The sequence below is a fragment of the Suncus etruscus genome, chromosome 3 (assembly GCF_024139225.1).
Source record: "Suncus etruscus isolate mSunEtr1 chromosome 3, mSunEtr1.pri.cur, whole genome shotgun sequence".
Taxonomy (NCBI): domain Eukaryota; kingdom Metazoa; phylum Chordata; class Mammalia; order Eulipotyphla; family Soricidae; genus Suncus; species Suncus etruscus.
The window spans coordinates 95,701,926-95,722,447 of record NC_064850.1 but is presented as its reverse complement, the minus strand read 5'-3'; the positions used below and the strand labels follow the sequence as shown (position 1 = coordinate 95,722,447).

General features: G+C 43.2%; 1 protein-coding gene across 1 annotated transcript in view; it reads left to right on the top strand.

The window, feature by feature from the left end:
• Positions 1 to 894: 894 nt before the first annotated feature.
• The window catches only part of EBF2 (EBF transcription factor 2), a 207,690-nt gene continuing 188,062 nt past the window's right edge, over positions 895 to 20,522 (top strand). The window contains exons 1-6 of the mRNA XM_049769500.1: positions 895 to 1,176; positions 3,566 to 3,722; positions 4,717 to 4,780; positions 5,039 to 5,094; positions 5,560 to 5,633; positions 13,927 to 13,995. Coding sequence (XP_049625457.1) covers positions 1,046 to 1,176; positions 3,566 to 3,722; positions 4,717 to 4,780; positions 5,039 to 5,094; positions 5,560 to 5,633; positions 13,927 to 13,995 — 551 coding nt within the window. The 5' untranslated portion in view covers positions 895 to 1,045. The remainder of the gene's footprint in view (positions 1,177 to 3,565; positions 3,723 to 4,716; positions 4,781 to 5,038; positions 5,095 to 5,559; positions 5,634 to 13,926; positions 13,996 to 20,522) is intronic.

Genomic DNA, 20,522 nt, shown 5'->3' with positions numbered 1-20,522 from the left:
AAATGTGTGATCACACTCGTTTCTTCTGCACAACGAGGAACTCAAAGTCAACCCCGGGAAAATGAATCAAATAAAACCTCCTGGCAGGCTCCAAAAAATCTGCAACTAGAGGTAGTGTCCGTGCAGAGGCTTCCAGCTCCCGCGGCCAAGCCGAGGCAGGCGCGTCCCAGCCTCGTAGGCTCGGGCCACCCAGTTTCCAATCAGGATCTGGGGATCCCCATGCTGCGATTCACACCGGCTTGGGGCAAAGACGCAACACCCCCGGGTTCCCATCTCAGCCCCCTTTCACCTTCCCCCGACACGCGGCAACGCTGAGCGTGGCGCGCGCCGCCCGAGGACGTCGGCCCGGCCTGTCCAGCGCCCGCCAATCCCGAACGTGCATGCAAATGAGGCTCCTTATCGGGCCGCGGCTCCGCCTCCCGCGGCCCGGACTGTAGTAACCCATTCATGGGGCCCGCGCGCCGCAGCAGCCCGGCTCCGCCGCTCCAGCAGCCACCGCCTCCTCTCGGCTCCGGGTCTTCCCCTTCCTTTTACAACTGATCCTGTTGGGGATTTTTTTTTTCTTTCTTTCTAAATTGGAGCAGTGGGGAGTAGTAGGGAGGGGGGCCACCACCAGGAGGAAGGGGGGGAGAGATTAGGCAGCCATCAATCTTCTCCAGTTTCTCCCAGAACAGGTGATGCTTCTAAATTGTGATCGCTTTCCGGAGGCAGCACTGTCGCTGGAAGGATGCGATGCGAGCGACCTAGGGAGGAGGGCCTGAGGCGGCAGATCTGAATTGGCGGAGGATACGACCCAAACTTTACACCAGTGCGCACATCGGCGTGACGCCTGGAGTGGTTCTCACTCTCTCTCACTCTGTGTGTGTTTGTGTGCGAGTGTATGTGGCGCTCTCTCTTCTAAGAGAGAGACCCAAACTTCGTCGCTGCATCTCCTTTCTTGGATTGCTTTGGAGGACACGGTTTGGTGACAGCTCTGGAAACAGTAAGGACTGTGCTTGTAACTCTTATCTTTAAAGCGACAGTAGAACAGACTTTTTTTTTTTAAATGTTTGGGATTCAAGATACTTTAGGAAGAGGACCAGCTCTGAAAGAGAAATCGCTGGGCGCCGAGATGGATTCGGTCAGGTCCTGGGTCCGGAATGTCGGCGTGGTGGACGCCAATGTCGCGGCGCAGAGGTAAGACGGCAACACAGTGATTCTCTGAAAGGGGGGATTCTCTTTCTCTGTCGCTGTCTCTGTCTCTATAACTCTCTCTCTTGCTAGCTCTCTCGGCCTCACTCTCTTTCAACCCCATCTGTCGCTCTTGCCCTGTGCGCGCGGGCCTGGCCCTCGGGCAGGCACTTCGCTGCTGGCTGCGGAACATTTAAACTCTCAGCCAACGCTCCAGTGGCTGAACTCCCTGGGCGGTCTGGGTGTCTTCTACTCCCACTCCCAAGCCACTCCTGGGGAGGAAAAATAACCAAGTGGCATCCAACGCCCAGGCGCGCAGCCCCTTTCCTGCGAGGCGCGCCCGGTTCCGGGCAGAGCGTCGGTCGCAGCTGGCAGAGGCGGCCGCGGGGGAAGGACCCGCTCGCCCCGCCACTCCCGGCCGCCTTCGTCCCGAGGCTGGCAAGCGCCCGTCAGCCGCGTGGTCCGGCCACTCTGGGAGGACGGAGCCCGGCCACCGGCGGCTGCTGGCGGCCAGAGCTACAGAAGAGGCGAGCTACTGCTTGCGAAGGCAGAAGCGATCGGGAGCGGGTGACAGTCTGAGAAGTTTGGGAGCAGAGATAAGACCCTGGACAGACTTGCTAAGAAGGAATGAGGAGAGAAGAGGAATTGAAGAGAAAAGACAGGGGGAGGGGGGAGATTAAAAAAAAAAAAAAAACAACCACGTAGAAATCTGCAAAAGAAGGAAGACCAGGAAAAGAGATGCACTTAAGCACCGTCATCATCAAACTCTAGCTGTGCTGGCCCGGGAAGTTGACTTTGTTTTTAAGTCCCCGTGGTGAGAGTAACGCTAAAACGCCTTAGATTGGTTCTGGGTGCCATCGCCCCCGAGGCTCTCTGCACCGCCTGTTCCATCACTTCTGATGTCTCTGCACCGGGTCTGGGACAGACCCTTCCACCGTAGAACTCCCGGTTGCTTTTCAGGTCTCGCGCCCCTCCCGGCGCCCTGCGGTCACCTTCCTTTACGACCTACCAGGCTGAGAAATGACCCCAGTCCGGCCACATCCCGGCTGGAGCGAATTGGCAGCCTCCCTTTGACAAGAGGAAGCAAAAGTCCCGACGCTCCAGGCATCCGGCCGGTTGGTGACTGCCTCCCCCGCTACAGGAGGCCCCGCTGCTGGAGGCCCCGCTGCAAAGATGCACCCGCACCGCACCACTCCAGAGGACCGCATAGCCTTGCGCCATGGTCCAGCAGTTGCCGGGGACTAGCCGGGCTGCAGGCCGAGAAAAATGAAGTAGCATCGCAGCTTTCCGTAGTGGAGCTCGCCAAAGTCTCCTCCCTCATCTCCCGCACCAATAATTGTCCAGTTTGAACACACTCGCGGAATTGGGAAGCGTAGCCAAAATTTAACACTTCAAATGATGAAAAGGTTCCTGCTCTTTGGAGGACGAGGCCAGAGACCCTCGCCATCTGCAGTTCGTCTGTCCCACATCTCTGGTGAAACGAGAGCTCTGGGTTGGTTAGTTCTAGGCAGCGACCGGGTCGGTAGGAAAGTGGGTGTATGGACGCAAAGCGCCCCAGAGCCCTTTTCCAGACCCCGAAACACGGTTTTGCGGCCAGCAGGTCTGACGGGAGCCGCCAAGAGATGCAACCCCAGCAGAGAGCCCCATCACTTCAGGCGAGGACACTCGCTACCCCCTAAAAACATTTTAGCTGCTCTACCGTTCTGGGGACCCGGTCCCTAGTGTCGCTTCGTCTGCAACTGTCCGTGATCCCCAGAACTCCTTGCTAAGTCACCAGGTGCGACTTTTCGGAAAAGCGAGGGAAGGAGCGCACTCACGCAGGCCTCTCTGCCTTCTGCCTGCTAAAGGGCACAGGGGTTCAGGCGTCCCCTTCTCAGTCCTAGTTCTCACTTACTCACCTTTCGCAATGAATCTGAGGGGCATTGCAGACTCCAGGAATGGCGACCTGACCAAAGTGAAACAAAAGAGTTAATAAGTCTTCAAAAGCAAGGAGGCACTTGCACCTCTAACACAGGGTCAGCATGAATCCTGACCCAGTAGTGGGGGGGGGACAATCCAGCATCTACAAGGGGCCACCTGGAGGACCACCTGGCCTGGTGAATCACTCTGGGCCATCAATAAAGGCAAGATGGTGCACTGTAAGGGCTTGGAGTCCCAAAGCTGGTCCAGGTGGGTAGCAGCTGCAGGGGTGACAGTCCACTACCCTACCTCTGTGCCCTCTGCACCTCCTCCAAGGAGATCCCCCTTTCTTAATGAGAATTGATCAGAGCTGAAGGCAGGGGTCCAGCTTCTGAATCTGGTCCCTTGACCTACTGCTAGGTGGGTGGGTGAGTTGGTGACACATATCTTTCTCTCCTTCCCTGTGTCCGCTGTTCCTGTGTCTCTTCCTGCACAGTGGCGTCGCACTGTCTCGGGCCCATTTTGAGAAGCAGCCTCCTTCCAACTTGAGGAAATCCAATTTCTTTCACTTTGTGCTGGCCCTCTACGACAGGCAGGGCCAGCCAGTGGAGATCGAGCGCACCGCCTTCGTGGACTTTGTGGAGAACGACAAAGTAAGTTGAGACCCCCCTGTCCCTTGGCAACCCAGTACCTCCTCCAAAGCACTCAAGCTCCATCTGTCATTCACAACACTTTCCCTGATCACATCATCAAGAATGATAAATCGAGTCTTCTCACCCCAGTCACTACATCAGTCAAATTCCCCACATCGCCTACAGTCCCTCTCTAGCACCTGGGGACTGTTTCTGGGTCTTGGATCAACACAAGATCTTTTCTTCTAAATCAGAGTTTAAAAATACACCCAAGGTCTTGCTGCCTTTCATAGTTTAAAGTTTTTATTATTATAATATTATTATTATCATTATTATTATTTACAACAACCATTATTACTTTGCACCTGCTAGCACTAGCCACGGGGTTAAATAGAAAGTAGGTGGAGACCTTAGCCCCATCATAGCCTACCTTCTGAATGGAGTCTGCTCTCTTATCCAGCTCTCTTATCCAGTTGTGTGACTGAGGATAGTGTCGGGCCCTCTCTGGGCTTCAAGAAGCTGTTCAAGGTCAGCTTTAGGGCCAATGTTTCCTCGGAGCCTTAGTATCTGCGCTTGGGTCCCTGAGCTCATGGTCCCGGAGGCTCCTTCCTGGGACAGGGACACTGCTGCCCATCATGCTGTCTGGCCCTTGGGCCTTCCTGCAGCTACAGAAAGTCTTAAGGTTTTCTGACCTGATCCAATTGGGTAGGACACATTGAAATCAAAGTTGTCTTATGTATGGCTGTGCAGTAAAGGGCTCACATCTGTGGCTACTTGAAAGGGGGAGAACAGAAGGTTGGAGATGGTCAAGTGGCCCAGAGCCTTGAAGTTAGAGGTCGGTGTGGCAGACACTTCTGTCCTTTCACTGGGGTTACAGGCGGGAGAAAGGCGGGATGGGAAACGCAGAGTGTAGAAACAGGCTCGGTCCTCTCCCTCTATTTTGGGGTGTGTGTGTGGGGGGGGACATAAACGGAGACTCAAGCAACTCAAACTCAAACGGAGGCTTGTCTTTCAGGAACAGGGCAACGAGAAGACCAACAATGGCACTCATTACAAGTTACAGCTTCTCTACAGCAATGGTGAGCGGAGCGCCCGCAGCCCGGCACGGTGGCCTAGCCTTCCTTGGGCAGGCGCGCTGTTGACCTTGGCGCCTCTGGCGACCGCCAAGCAGGAAGGGGAGGGGCGCCTTGGGAGGGTGTCTGTCAGGGACTTGGGGTGGCTGGGTGGTCTGTGCCCCTGACTGGTTCAGCCTGGGCTTTAGTCCCTGAGCTGGGACGGGTTTAGCGCGCGCGGGAATCGGGGCTCCCTGACCATTGGACTCCTACTCCGCCTCGCAGGTGTCCGCACCGAGCAAGATCTGTACGTCAGGCTCATAGACTCAGTCACCAAGCAGGTGAGCGGATGGGCCGCAGGACCCCCTTCCTTGGGGACCCCTCAGATCGTCCCTGATCTCCCCGCGACAGCTTCAAATGTCCCCGTTTCAACCTGCATTTTGTCTCTATAAAAATGCTAACACATATGTCCACCCCTTTCATTTGCCTTGTTCTTTCCTGATTAGGGAGATGGGTTGGGGTTTGTACTGGAGATGGGGTAGGCTAGAGAGGAAATGATTTGGGGGGAGATCCAATAGCCCCTACCAGCCCCATTTTCCTTTGGTAATTAATACTTGTCTCTATCGGGGTAAACTTTCTTCTTCGTTGGCATTAACCAGCCCACAATTGCGGGCTGCGCCTGATCTCCTAGGGAAGTGGTGGGCAGACGGGAAAACTATTTTTCCTTCTTTTTTTTTTTTTTTTTACAAACTTTCTTTAAAGTCGGTGTTTCTTTGTTTCCCCCTTCTTCCTCATCTGCTTTCCAGCCCATAGCTTATGAAGGCCAGAATAAGAATCCGGAAATGTGCCGCGTTCTCCTGACCCACGAAGTGATGTGCAGGTAGGCCACCCCGCAGGTGAGCGGCGGGACTCCCACGCTACTGGCTTAGCTTTCCCGAAGTTACGCACCCCGGGATGTCAAGGCACAGTTCTTGGAGGCAGTGGGGGAAGACCGGCCAAGGAAATCCAGAGTCACTCACCATGACCCCTCCTAGAGGAGGGGGGACAGGAGTTTTCCTTCACTAGGTGGGGTGCCTTGCAGCGTTAGCTGCAAGGACTGAGCCAAGCAGCAGGGGGCCGGTGTTGGGCTCCGGCTTTCCTAGAACCTTTGCCCAAGACCTGATGCTAGGTAGCTAGGGCAGCATTTTTAGAAGTCAGTTGTGGAGTCAAAGTTGGCATGAGCCTCTAGGTGAGGCTGAGACACCTGTCATTATTGCAGAATGGTGGCTTCTATGGGGCTGCCTTGGATTTCTGCTAGCTCCGTAGAAAAGTCAGTCCAGCTTCGAGGGTGGAAGAGAGGAGAGAAGCCCTTGGGGACGGGAGTGGTGAATGGGGTCCAGAGTAATAGCTGGAGGTTGGGAACAAAGTAGTGTGTCAGTAGTTCTTTGGACTACAAGTCCTATTCTCTTGCATATGCCTTGTTTTAAGTTCTGCCTTCAGCTTGACCAGAAGAAAACTGAAAAAATAATTGCAAAAAAAAAACAAACCATGCATACATTTGTTTGTTCTTTAAACACTTCAATTATTCTTTATACACTTTATTCTTTGAGGACAAGTATGTGCTGAGGACTGCTGGGGGATCCCACAGCACATAGGATAGAAAACAAAAACTCGATAGAATGACTATTTTGATAGTAAAAGTCAAAGGTCTGTCCCACAACACAGAGAAGACAGAGAGAGAGAGAGAGAGAGAGAGAGAGAGAGAGAGAGAGAGAGAGAGAGAAGAGAGAGTGAGAGAGAGAGAGAGAGAGAGAGAGAGAGAGAGAGAGAGAGAGAGTCAGTCCTTTTTCTTTCTCTAAACTCGGATTGGAGCAAAGTCCCAGTGTCTCCTCATTCACTGTTGCTTCAGTCAATCCTCCTTCCAACTCTTATTTATGGGGTCTTGTAAGCAGTCAGATTTAGGTTGGACTGTTTTTCTGGGCAGCTCTGAGCTTCTCTCCCCAAAAGGCAACAAGAAACCATAACAGTGAGACATGTTTGTTTTGGTTTTGACCAAATACTAGAAAAACAAACTTTGCCAAATGCAAAGTTGAGCTCTGCCAGTGGTTTTAGCTGCAGGTTTCTTTGCAGAAGTAGCTGATTGACGATTTGTGCAAAGTAGCAGCCACTTTCTTACCCTGGGACTCTTGATGGTTCATTCTACTCAAATTTGAAGAAATTTGCATATACTGCCTAGATGAAATAGTCAGAAGTGGATATTTGGTTGGGTGGTATTTTCCTTTTCTTTCTTTTTTTTTTCTTTGTTTTCCTTATATTGTTAAATATCTTTGTTTGAAGAGTTTTTATTTTTTTAAAGAAAAGAAAACAATCTCCAAACTGGTGCATTGTCAAACAAATTATACCAATCACTTGAAAGTATATACCTAGCTCTCATTCTGCTGTAGTTAAGGCTGACATTTTTATATTTAAGCCCAATCAAATCCTCCTCATTTTATGCTGTTTAAGTAGTGGCATCAATTTTTAAAGCCTCCAGTTTAGTCTGCATTAGTAACACAATATAAAATTTTAATGTATTGTAACTTCTCTGCATTTGAGAACTGGGAAGGTGCTCTGCATTTCTTCTTCCCAAACTAAAATTTAAAACAAATATTAATTATGGGCAAATAAATGATCTATTGAATAGCTATTATGTTTGTAGTGTGTGGTGTATGTATGTGTGTGGCATATGTGTATGTGTTTGGGGAAGGCATGTTGGGATGATGGCAAATATTGGCTGTACCTAAAAAGAAAGTTCTCATTCAATCTGTCTATCAGAACTGCTTGATTCTCCAAGAAAGGGAAAAAGTTCTCTTTCCCACATTTTCTGCACCAGAGCAGTCATTGATCTAGCGATGTATCCATTTCTTAATGTTTATTGCACATATAGTTCTTTAGTTTCATTTCCAGGGCATACTTAAGCATATCTGGGAGTTTCCATGAATAGTTTGATGTTTGTTCTATGAGCTTGAAAAAAAAAATGTCTCCTAAATTGGTGTTGAGCTTGCAGGGGGAAACAAAATAAATCTCTTTAGGAACAACTTTCCCTGCCCCAATTGTCTTTGCTTCCTTCTCCTCCTTTAGTTCATTTTGCCAATTATTAGCAAGGAGAACCCTAGTTGTTATGTTGCTGCCAGCCACCCCTGTGCCCTCAATGCTCAGAGGGTTAAAAGATATTATAATTTGAACAGAAGTCGTCTCAAGGCATACAGCTGGCTAATAACAGAGTTGTATTGAGCGAGAGCAAACCCCACAGCTGTGACTTTTCGCCACAAGGCGCAGGCTAGACGGGGCCCTAATCAGATGGGCCAGCCGGGCAGTGGGGCTAGTGCTTTATCGGCCAGATGGTGTGAATTTAGACACTTTTGTTATGCAATCGCAGGGAGGAGTTGGGGAGAAGAAAACAAAACAAAAGCCACCATGCTGTGCGCTTATTTGAGTTTGAAATTAGAGACAGATTTTTGAAAGTTGAGGGTTGAATTTTAAAAAAGATTTTGGAGGGGAAAGAGCACCTTCCCTTGTCTTGAGCAGGAGTTTAGCTGACTGGGCATCTTGTATTCCTGGCTCCTCTCAGCCCATCCTACCTTCTTCTTTAACCACCTCTTTTACCTTTTCTGTTTCTAAAAATGCAGGTGAGACTCAGAATTGTGATATTATTTCATTTATCTCTTCACCCCTCCCCTTTCCAACTTTATTTCCCCCCCCCTCCCCGCGCATCTTCAAAACTCTGTGTGTGGAGATAGGAAGGACAAAAAAGAAGCCTGTAAGTAAATTGAGTGTATTTTATATAAAAGGGTCTCTGAAGAAGTATTAAAATAAAATAATCCAAACACAGCCAAACAGAGGAAGAAGTTTCATTCTCATTCATTAGTAAAAATGGGCACTTCTGAGCTTCTTCGTGGGAGTTAAGAATAGTTGTAACTGGTGCCAAGTTCAATTTCCCTTCCTCTTTCTTTGTTCACTTTTCCCCTCCTTTTTTTTTCCTATTTTAGAGTCATGATCAATTGTACAAAACACTAATTAGGAAATAAAAACTTAAAAGAAAATTGCTTTTTAAAAAATAACCTTAAAGAGCTTTTTACCTGAAGTAGTTTAATTTAAAGTTGATCACTTAGACTTTTTCTCTACCACCAAAGAAAAGATGGAATTGAGTTCACTATATGGGTGATTCAGGGCCTTTGCATTATTTTTGTATATATCTGATTCATTTGTGAGGAGGTCGATTTTCATAAATATATGAATCTATGAAATTTATAAGGAGGTAGATAGGCTAATGAATGTCTCACATTCTCTTTCCTTTGCTTATGTTCATATTCCCATTATGATCAAGCTTGTATTTAAAAAGTCAAAGAATAACAAGAACATCTTGGTGAGACCTTTTTTGGTCCTTTTTAAAGAAAGAAAGGCAAAAAATGAAGAAGAAAAAGCTGTTTTGGCCATCTTTGAGATTCAGGTACATTTTAAGAAGGGCTTAAAATGTACAGCAAACAACTAGCTATTTTTTTTTATATCTTTAATAGTTCCACAGCAAAGTAGAAGTCTTCTCTATCTTCTGTGCTGTTCATGTTAGAGATTATACTTAAATATACTAATGTTGAAAGAAAGAAGGCAGGCCCTAAAGTTTTCTACATTTTTCTTTGGAAGTTTCCTTTCCTGAGTTGATTCCTCACATTGTATTGCACTGGCATCAAGCTTGAATTTTTTATTCGTCTTCCTTTTCTCCAGAGAAAATCTCATGGAAAGCAGCCGAATTCAGTTAAGCAATTTTTTTGCTAACTTGCTCAGTCCTCAGAATCATTTTTTATTCAAACTAAACAGATTGGCGCAGTCTGACAGGGTGTCTTCTTGTAATTAAATTGTATTCGCATCACGCATATTTGGGGGTAGGTTGCCAGGCTGATAGTGTCAAGGAAAGTCTAGTTTGAAGGTCATTAGGTAACTAGCATGTATAGAACTTTTGAAATTGTATGATAAACTGTAATGGTATTCCACTGGCATAGGCAATGAAATTAAATGAAAAGATGTGTGTATTGAGTTGAGGTGAGAGACAAGAGTTCTGCAAGTGGTAAAGCAACTGGACAGTCTATTTATTGGTGATATATCCTGGGCTAAATAAAAAATGTTAAGATTTATTTCAAGGTCAATAAATATTTTTGAATTGTTTCACTGTGGTGGCCAGAGTGATAATACAGAGATAGTGCATTTGCCTTGCACACAGTCAATGTGGGTTTGATCCCTGGCATCCCATCCCCTGGTCCCCTGAGTCTGACAGGAGTCGCTGTTGAGCAAGACCAGAAATTTGCCTAGTGCACTGCTGGGTATGGCCCTCAAACAAAAATAAACTTGCAAATTGCTATACAAGAAAGTCGACACGTTTCTTGGTTCTAATTTGATATATTTCTTAAAATCTCATTGTGCCTATTTAGTAAATGTTGTTGTTCTTTTGGGCTGCTTCTAGAAGTACTTAGGACTTATTACTGCATCAGAAATCACTACTGATGGGCTCAGGAGACCCATCAGGGCATCAGGAGACCCAGGATTGAAGCCAGGTCAGTGGCAGGCAAAGCAAACACCCTCCCTGCAGGCCTAACCACTTTTCTTAAAATCTCTCAAGTAAATTTTACTTTCTGAGAATGATAGAATTGTTTACAGAAAAATTTACATATCTCTGAATGAGAGATAAATTTTAACAGTTTTAAAACTATTTCTTTGGTTCAAGAGAGATAGCAACAAATAGGGTACGTTCCTTGCATGTGGCTAACCCAGGTTCCATCCCCAACACCACATATGGTCACTCCCGAGTTTCATGAGTCATCAGGAGTAATCCCTGAGCCTCTTGAATATGGCCTAAAACCAAAAAACATTGTTCTTTGAAATTCTTTTTCCTCCCTCCCTCCCTCCCTCCCTCCCTCCCTCCCTCCCTCCCTCCCTCCCTCCCTCCCTCCCTCCCTCCCTCCCTCCTCCTTCCTTCCTTCCTTCCTTCCTTCCTTCCTTCCTTCCTTCCTTCCTTCCTTCCTTCCTTCCTTCCTTCCTTCCTTCCTTCCTTCCTTCCTTCCTTCCTTCCTTCCTTCCTTCCTTCCATCCTTCCTCACATCTGATTGTGCTCAGGGCTTATAGGATTTACTCCTTACTCTGTGCTCAGGGGTCACTCTTAGCAGGCTCAGAAAAGATATATGTAGGGCAAAAACCCTACCACTGTACTATCATTCTGATCCAGTGGGCCTCAAACTTTTTAAACAGGGGGCCAGTTCACTGTCCCTCAGACCATTGGAGGGCCAGACTACAGTAAAAACAAAAACTATGAACAAATTCCTATGCACATTGCATATATCTTATTTTGAAGTGAAGAAACATAATGGGAGTAAATACAATAAGTGGCCTGCAGGCCATAATTGAGGACCACTGTCAGAAATTCTATGGAAGAATATGGGTCAGTGCTAGTGTCATGGATCACTATTGTGAGGGAAACAAAATGTGGTTTCCCTCCTTTGTTTACCCAGTCAACTTCTTCAAAGGAAATCTTTTGAAATTTAGTTTGTTTGGGGGCCACACCTGACAGTGCCCAAGCTTACACAGAACTCCATCATGCCTGGTGGTGCTTAGGGGATCCAAATGGGGTGCCTGATATTGAACTGGAGTTAGATACATGCAAGATAAATGTCCTAACTTCTGTCTTATCTCTGTAGTGCATCTTATAAAATTTGTATAACATAGCATGGACTCTATTGTTAATCTAGTTTATGGCAGTACAACCTTGAAAGCACCTGGTCTTTTCTGGAGATAATCTTGTTAATAATCTAACTTTTATGCATAATGTAGGCAAAGCTCAAATAGATTAGAGGAATTTGACTAAATTCATGCAGCTGGTTAGTGACAGTAGCTCCATGGAAAGGGACTGGTTCTCACTTTAGCAATCTTTTTATTTTGCCATACCATTCATAAGCTGGAGAGAAACTCCCATGGGAAGGACAGTAACATAGAGTTGGGTTATTGTTAACACTAACATCTATGATACACATTCTTCAGGTGACGGATGTCAGGCTGCACTTCTCACTGAGTTTGTATGCTTTAAATGAGTCAGGAATCTGTGATCTTGACAGCAGTAAACATTATGGATGGTGACTACTAGTATCTCTTAGACCCCAGGCTTGTTTTTGCCATTTTAATATTTGTCTAGAATAGTTTATTGTGATACCTTTGGATTGAAGTGATTAATTTTCCAATCAAATATATTTATTATCTGTAGTTTTTTTTGGTGATGCACATTTTTTCAGTTTTACTGAGATATAATTGATATACATCATTGCAGAGGTTTATTATTTATGTATTTGTTTACTTGTTTATTACTTGGAGGCCACACATGACAGTGTTCAGGGGTTACTCTTGGCTCTGCACTCAGGGATCACTCCTAGAGACCTCAGAAGACCGTATGGCAGAAGCTAGAGCCTGGTTGGCCATGTGCAAAGTCAACACCCTATCTGCTGTACTATCATACTGGTCCCATTGTAGAGGTTTAAAGTATGTAGCATAATGCTTTATATTATAAAATAGTTATCACAATTGGTCTACTTAGTAACCATTATCTCAAGATATAGTTACCAATGCTTATCCACTTTTACATATATACATATATAACACAGCAGTGTTTTTACTATAGTCATCAAATTGTACCTTATATAACCTGTATTTAGTTACCTTATAATTGGAAGTTTGTAGAGTTCTATCATCTCCAGATTGTAGTGTTTTACTCTCTTTTAAGTTTATCTGAGTTCTTTCTTTTTGTTTAGGTTTAGGACTTTATCTGTTTTGTTTTTCAACCTTCTCAGGTAACTCCACAAAGTTACATGTTGGAGACAACATGTAATTGGAACTTCACTGGGTCAGTCTTAGGAAGTGTGTGTGTGTGTGTGTGTGTGTGTGTGTGTGTGTGTGTTTCCTTTGGTTTTTGGGCCACACTCGGTGATTCCCAGGGGTTACTCCTGGCTATACACTCAGAAATCGCTCCTGGCATGGGGACCATATAGGATGCCGGGGGATTGAACCAAGGTCCATCCTAGGCTAGCGCAGGCAAGGCAGATGCCTTACCGCTTGCGCCACCACTCCGGCCCCTGGAAAGTGTGGTTTTTAATATTGGAATGTCAATGCTGAATCTCATTTCTGCTCTAGATATCTCTTTGGAGATTTTATTTTGGAGTTATTATATTATAACTCCATGTCTCATTTTCTTCCTATTCTACAATGTACATTGTAGTTCTGTTCATGCTTATTAATATTTATTTATTTAATTAATCTATAACATTTTAAGTTTTAATATTCTTTGTTTGGGTTTTGGGGTCTCTCTGGCAATGCTCATGGAGCTACTCTGGTTCTGTGTTGGGGAACTGTATGGTTTCAGGGATCAAACTGATGTTGGTCATAATCAAGACAAGTGTCTTAACTCCTATTTTTTTTTTTTTTTGGTTTTTGGGCCACACCCGGCGGTGCTCAGGGGTTACTCCTGGCTGTCTGCTCAGAAATAGCTCCTGGCAGGCACGGGGGACCATATGGGACACCGGGATTTGAACCAACCACCTTTGGTCCTGGATCGGCTGCTCGCAAGGCAAATGCCGCTGTGCTATCTCTCCGGGCCCGAAGTGTCTTAACTCCTATACCATCTCTTTGACCTCTCCTTTATCTTTAGAATATGGGAATGAATGAATAAATGCTTATAAAGTACATATATTATATAATGTTTATAACCAGGCACTATTTGGGGTTTTAGGGGAGGTATTTTATATAGAATTTTCTTTTTTCTATTTCTTCAAATATTTATGGAGGATCAAAGACTTAAATTATAAACTCTTTCAACATGGAGATTATAGATATTAAAATCCAGTCATCTATGTTTTGCTTACAAAGAGGATTGTTGACACAGTTCTGAAAAGCAAGGAATCCCAACTCCTCAATCAGAAAATGACAATTCTATTGGGTCTTGTTGAATTTCAGGTTCATGTTGTTTTGGACTTGGCCATAAATTCTACTCTTAATAGATCAATAATTAAAGATACTACCTCAGAAAATATTCATTTTTATGGCTGTACTTACATTTCATTATCCATGTATTATCTTGGTTTTAAAAAAATTTTTTTACTCTTTTTTGGTTTCTTCTCAACCTACAGTCGGTGTTGTGAAAAGAAAAGTTGTGGAAACCGAAATGAGACTCCTTCAGATCCAGTTATCATCGACAGGTAGGGGGAAAAAGTGGTTTCGAAAAAAATTATTTCAGTATTTTTTTCTTTATGAATCTTAACCTTGAGAACAGATCACTTGGACTTTGTCATTGAGTAGACTTTGTGTTAATTTCAAGGTGGGATCTATTCTCACCTGTGGTTTCCTTGTTTTGACTGGCTTTTCATGGAAGAAGTTGGAATTGTCTTTTAAGAAAATCTTTTTAAATTGATGCTATTCTAGGTGCATTGACTTCTAGCCTGTTCAGGATTATGTGGATGGTGAAGGACACTATCTCTCTCATTTGCAGGCTAGGGGATCAATCAGGTTTCTAAAAAAGACAGCAACAATCATCTGTATCATTCTCAATGATTGCTGATGAGATTGAAGGCTCTCATTTTAGAGGATGATTTGTGGATTGTGACAAGCTCTCTATTTCGTTGAGGGAGAGTCCTTTCTATCATGAAAGATTGCATTCTGGGAGTCTGTTATATTCTAGTAGGAGAGATTCTTTGGGACAATATAGTAATTCATTGAAATATGATTTAGCATCCTCAGCTGTCTGTTTTTGTGATTGGAAACAGAACTTACAAACCAACGAAGAAATACCAAATTAACTTTCAGCAATCATGTAATTTTTAAGAAATCCCATATTCCCTCCCCTAATTTTTTCTCTTTCGTTAAAAAACGGAATAATTCCCCATTGCTTCTTTCTTTGGGTTTTCATGTTTCTAGCCAGGTCCTGAAATGGAATGGAGAGACCACAGTCTCCAAAGTTGTTATTCCAATATTCCAATGAATTCTCAGTTGGGAGAATAGAACCTTTGGCATTCTTCCCAGAAAGTCAGCTTAGTTTTTTTTTTTTTTTTTTTTACATGGAAAGTATAGAATAGCATAGGAACAAGGAAACTGGAGTTCTGATCCTGTCCTCACTTCTGACCTTGGCCAAATGTACATTGGCCAAATGTATAAAAATGTAGGGTCCTTTTTGCTGCTGTAGGGTCCAGGAAGCTACTGAAATATCCATGGCAGCTTCACAGTGTTTTCTGAGATGCCTGAAAGAGGATGAGAACCAAACATAAAATATTGTTGAATGGATTTGGTGCCTTTGTCATCTTAGGAAGTTTAGGTGAGACTAAACTTTGGCGAGTTGTTTGCGAAAAGCCCCCCCCCCCTTTTTTTCTAATAAAACTATATAAACAATTAAAATGATAAAGTTGCAAGAACTCTTTGGGTTATATATAAACAAAATGACAAAGTTGCAAGAACTTTTTTGGGTTCCATCATCCTGAACCCAGGAATGATGATATGACTTGCTCACAGTTACACAGATTATTAGATCAAAATGATACTAGAACAAAGTTGTCTTGCTTTTAGGTCTGTGTTCTTTCACTACCTTGACCTTTCTCCTGTGCTCTCTATACTAACTGATACGAGTTGCATGTACTGATTGTAACACCATTTCTCTACTTCCTAGAGATCTAGGCACAGATTAAGTTCTTTCCTATGTAATCAAGACTGAGCTCAATCTTCAGTCTTTTTCACCAATTTTAGTTCCCCTTTCAAGAATATTCTTTAACCCTTTATATCTTTTCTTTCAATAAGTAATCCCCAAACCAGCCTTAGGAATGTTTGCAAACTTGTAAATGCTAACCTACCTACACCTTATATCTTAATAATCCTGTACTTAATAGTTCTTAATTAAAAATTACATATGATTTATGCTTGAGAATATAGGCTAACATGATTATATTTTTCATGGGAAATATAGATGTTGCATGAAAAACCATATAACATCTTTTTAACCCTGGAAAAAATTTCTATTAGGTTACCTCCTAATTTGTGCTAGAATACCTTCAAAGTTTTTTTTGGAGTAGATTGAAATTATATCTCAGCTACTTATTATAAGGCCTTATATGACCGTGTCATTTATTTTTTTTATCATTTTTTTCACAATAAAATGGCATATAATGTCTCTGCATCACTTGAAATATGTGTCACTTCTGAAATATTTTGTGTCTATATGTGGAAACATACAAACCAAAGGGTCCTGTAAGTAGATTGATATAAGGTTTTAAGAGAAAACTTATTCATTATAGAACTTTTGGTGGGAGATATTGTATCTGCAACAAAATATTGTATTATTTTTACTCCACAGTGTCTTGTGGGCTTACCTCTGCCTTCATTTATATAAGGAAAAGGCGGACAGGTGGCTTCTGTCATCTTGAGGTCTGGTCCCTGGGTTCTTTCTTTCTCTGCCAACCTGGAGAGGTTAAGATCTCCCATGAGCACCAAATGGGTGCAAAGTAGTCTATTTTGGATTTCCTCTGAGTAAATAGAGAACTCTTTTCTTTGCCCTTGTTCCTCTAATGCCAACTAATTATCTCCTTTCCCTTCTGCCTTCATCTAACCAGATGCAGTTAATTTACACTGTCTCTCTTTGAGTTTTCTCACACAACAGGCACGTTCCATGTTGGCTCTAGGGAAGTCTGTTTATTCCCTTGGAACTTTGCTTGTTTGGTTTAGAAAGGGAAAGGGAAATTCAAGTGTAGCTCCCCAACTTATGATCATCATGGGCCTTTTTTTAATTTTGTCCTTGTAAATGCATAGTTTTGCAACATTTAGCCTGCCAAGCAGCAAACAAGTAATAATTCAGCTGTAATTCCCTTTTTATTAATTAAAGACATATGACAGAAAGGGAAGAAAACATCTCATTCCAGAAATGCCCTTGATCTCATTAGTAGCCAATCCGAGTTTTTGATCCAGATGAGACAACCAATGTTACTACACCAACTTAATAAACTTCTAGCTCAAACATGCAACAACTTGACTTTTTATTTTGCCCGTGTGACCATATCCTAGGCAGACATTTGGTTTTCAGTAGGTTGCTTGATCTATGAAAAATAGCTTTACTAAGTTGTTGTTCTTTAATTGAAAACCATTGGATCTCACAGTAGTGTATATATCACCGGGGACTTCATTCTCCATTTCCTAAGACTCAGCCCCAAACTGAGACTTTTTTTTCCCTGCTAATTACCTTGGTCTTTATAGAAATGTAATTTTATTATTTTTTAAATTTTCATTTGCTTTTGGAATTCTTGGTCAGCCATGCCTCTCAACAAAAAGGTGGGGGTAACACTTAGTTTATTAGGGTTGCTGCTGTCTTCAGCAGTCTTCCTTCTGAATACAAACGTGTGTAGAGCTGGATTAGTTTAAAACAAAAAGTTCCATGAAGAGAGAGCTTCATAGAATGTATGCTTTGTATGTGCCTAAGTACCACATTGTACCTGTCCCTGTTAGGATCTGTCCCTGGGTACCACTTTGTCCCTTAAGCATAGCATTAGGTGTAGGGGCCTGAGCGATGGCACAGTGGTAGGGCATTTGCCTTGCATGTGTCTGACCTCAGACAGACCACAGTTTGATTCCCCGGCGTCCCATATGGTCCCCCAAGCCAGGAGAGATTTTTGAGTGCATAGCTAGGAGTAAACCATGAGTGTCACCAGGTATGGCTCAAAATAAAAAAGAGAGAGAGAGAGAATTATGTGTAATCCCTGAGCAACACTGTGTGTGACTCAAAACCAGAAACAGAAGAAAAGAAAACCATATAGGTCAGGGAGATAGTACAAGGAATGTACTCTGGTTCTATCCCCAGTACCTCTAGGAGTGATCACTAAAGCCAGAAGCCCTGAGGGTACAGCCTCCAAACCAAAAATCAAACCAAAACCCCAATTCCCTATCCTGAACAAAACAAAGTTGCTAACTAGAAAGCAGAAAACAAATAAAAGCCATATCACCCACCAACCTTTCACCAGCACAAACAGAAACAACAATGAACACTGTGGTCTTCAACATAAATCTTGTCTAGAAAGTTTTGATAAAGGAAAATTTATAAAGGCTAAAAAAATTCTTCAAAGTATGTAGTTTTAGGGAGAAGTTCCAATTCAACCGTGTTTTTAAGGACTGTACTCTCTTTGGACTATTCTTTTATTTATTTGTTTGTTTGTTTATTTTGTGGCCACACCCGACAGCACTCAGGGGTTACTCCTGGCTCTAAGCTCAGAAATGGCTCCTGGATGGCTCGTGGGACCATATGGGATGCTGGGATTCGAACCAATGAGTGGTTCCTGTTCCTGTTCTTGTCCTGTACAAAGTCATCTGAGTAGAGAAGCAACAATCTTTTCATAGCGCTCTGTTCATGTACATGCTGGTAGGACATTTTCTACTAAAAATGCTGGTCAGGCCTTTTTCTCATAGACTTTAGAATCCAGTCAATTTTGATAGTTTGTTTTTGGGCCACACTTGGTGGTACTCAGGGTTCACTCCTGGTGGGTTCAGGAACCATATGAGTTGCTGGGGATCATACCTGAGCTGACTGTGTTCAAGGCAAGAATCCTGACTTATTGTTGTTGTTGTTGTTGTTGTTGTATTGTTGCAGTATTATTGCTATAGATCCCAAAGACCTTATTCTTTTACATTTCTCAGCTGTGGGTTCAAGAGGACCATTTTAAGCTATATGATATGCTTTCGTTTCCTTTTTCAAGAAACCAAACCAACAACAGAATGACCCACCTTCAAAACAATTACTCAAAGTACCTGGTAATTAGTTGCCCATGAGAGTTTTTCTGATATAATTTTCCTATAAAAATCCTTTAGTTGTAGTAAAATACACAGAAGGTAAAGATAATCTTCTTAATAATTTTTACAATAGAATTCAGATTATTTTTAATTTGTGGCAAAACCATCATCACTCCCTAGCTACAGAACTATTTTCAAAACTCTTTGAAAAACTAAAATCTGTCCCCATTAAACTACAATGCCATTTTACTATTCCACAAAGTCCCCAGAAAATACTGTTTTGTTTTGTCCTAGAACTCCAGGTGCCTGACACAATATTGCATTTGTGGTTTGCTAACAGGGTTATTTCACTAAGCATAATGTTCTTGAAGATTTTACATGTTGTAACACTGACAGAATATTTTTGGTTTTGGATCATATCTGGTAATAGTTGGTGACCAATTCTGGGGACTGGTGCTACTTAGACAAGCCTGTAAGAAGTGAACCCAGGATGCCCACTTGCAAAGCTCTTTTTGAACAATTTCTTCCCCTTCTTTCTTCTCTTCCCTTACCTTCCTCTCTCTTCATCTTCCTCCTCCTTAACCTCCTCCTCATCTTTCTCCTCTTTCTCTCATCAAACCCAGATACATGCCCAAATACAAAACACCTCCCCAACAATCTCAAGATGCCAACAAATTTATAACCTTGAGCTATATCTTTGACTTGTGCTCCTCAATGATGATGTCCTTGCTTTTAAGCGGAATATTTGACTATTTTTCAAAGAAGCAGCATTTGGATAGTGTTCAGAGTTGAGCTTTTGGTAAGACTGAAGTCTACATACCTAGAAGATTCTTGTAGTTTTAGATGGCATGGGGTGGTTTTATGATTATACCCAGTCTCTTTCCCCTGAAATGGGCGAACCAGGTATCAGTGATACTTGAACAAACTATTTTGGTTCTGAGTTGGATAGAGAAGACCATTACTCAAAATTTATCTAACACTTAATTGGCACTTGCTGTGTGCTGGGCATTTTTAATTAAATAAGCTTAATTAATCTCAATGATTGAGAAAAGTCCCAATTTGATTGAGAAACACAAGTCTTAAGGAGTTAGATAACTTGACTAAGGTCACATAGCAGGTTTTAGTGGTAAAATTAGAGTGTTGTTGATTTTTTATTTTGGCATAATGGATACTTTGCAGACTTTGTACCTGCTGAAGAAATGAAGAGCCTGTTGAACCTGGTTTGAAAGGAGTTCAGATAGGAACATTAAGATTAAGGAGGGGATCTGTTCTCTGGGAACTCAGGTGTGGTTGAGGCCTGAAGTATCATTTAATTTGGTGATTGTACAAGTTCCCATCAGGAGTATGACAAGTTTGATGGAATATCAGTCCCTAGGTGAATAAGAGGCAACACACTGTAGCAGTAATAACCCTGGAATAGGGTCATACAACCAGCGTCTGACCCCAGATTGTTAACTCGTTGTCTGTTGTTACAGAGGTCATGAACTGCCTCTTAGTCTCAGTTTCCCAACGTGTATGAGGAAGTATGTTGGACTTCATGGATTTAATGCTTAACTTTATATTACCTTCTGGTTCTAAATTCTTTGATTTTAGCTGAGGGCTCAGTTTGGGTGTCAGACATGGCAGTGTATTATCTTAGCTCATCAATAATTTATGGGAGCAATTAATAGTGCTTTTTCTGCCCAGACTTTCCATCACTAGCATAAGGGAGCCCAGTGTGCAAAAGAGTCTACAAAAGGCTCGCTGCAGGCTATATGTATATACTGTGTGTGTATGAAAACATTTATTCCTTCAGGGAGGGCTTAGAATTTCTCACCAGGAAAACAGATGATTTACCCAAAGTGAATGCATCATTCAACCATGCTTTCTAACAAAATCTTTGCTGATTTCTTGGTATTTTAGGCAGACACAGGTTAGAAAAAGGCTTGGCGATTATAGAAAAAAAATGTCTCTTCAGCTTGAAGTACTTTAT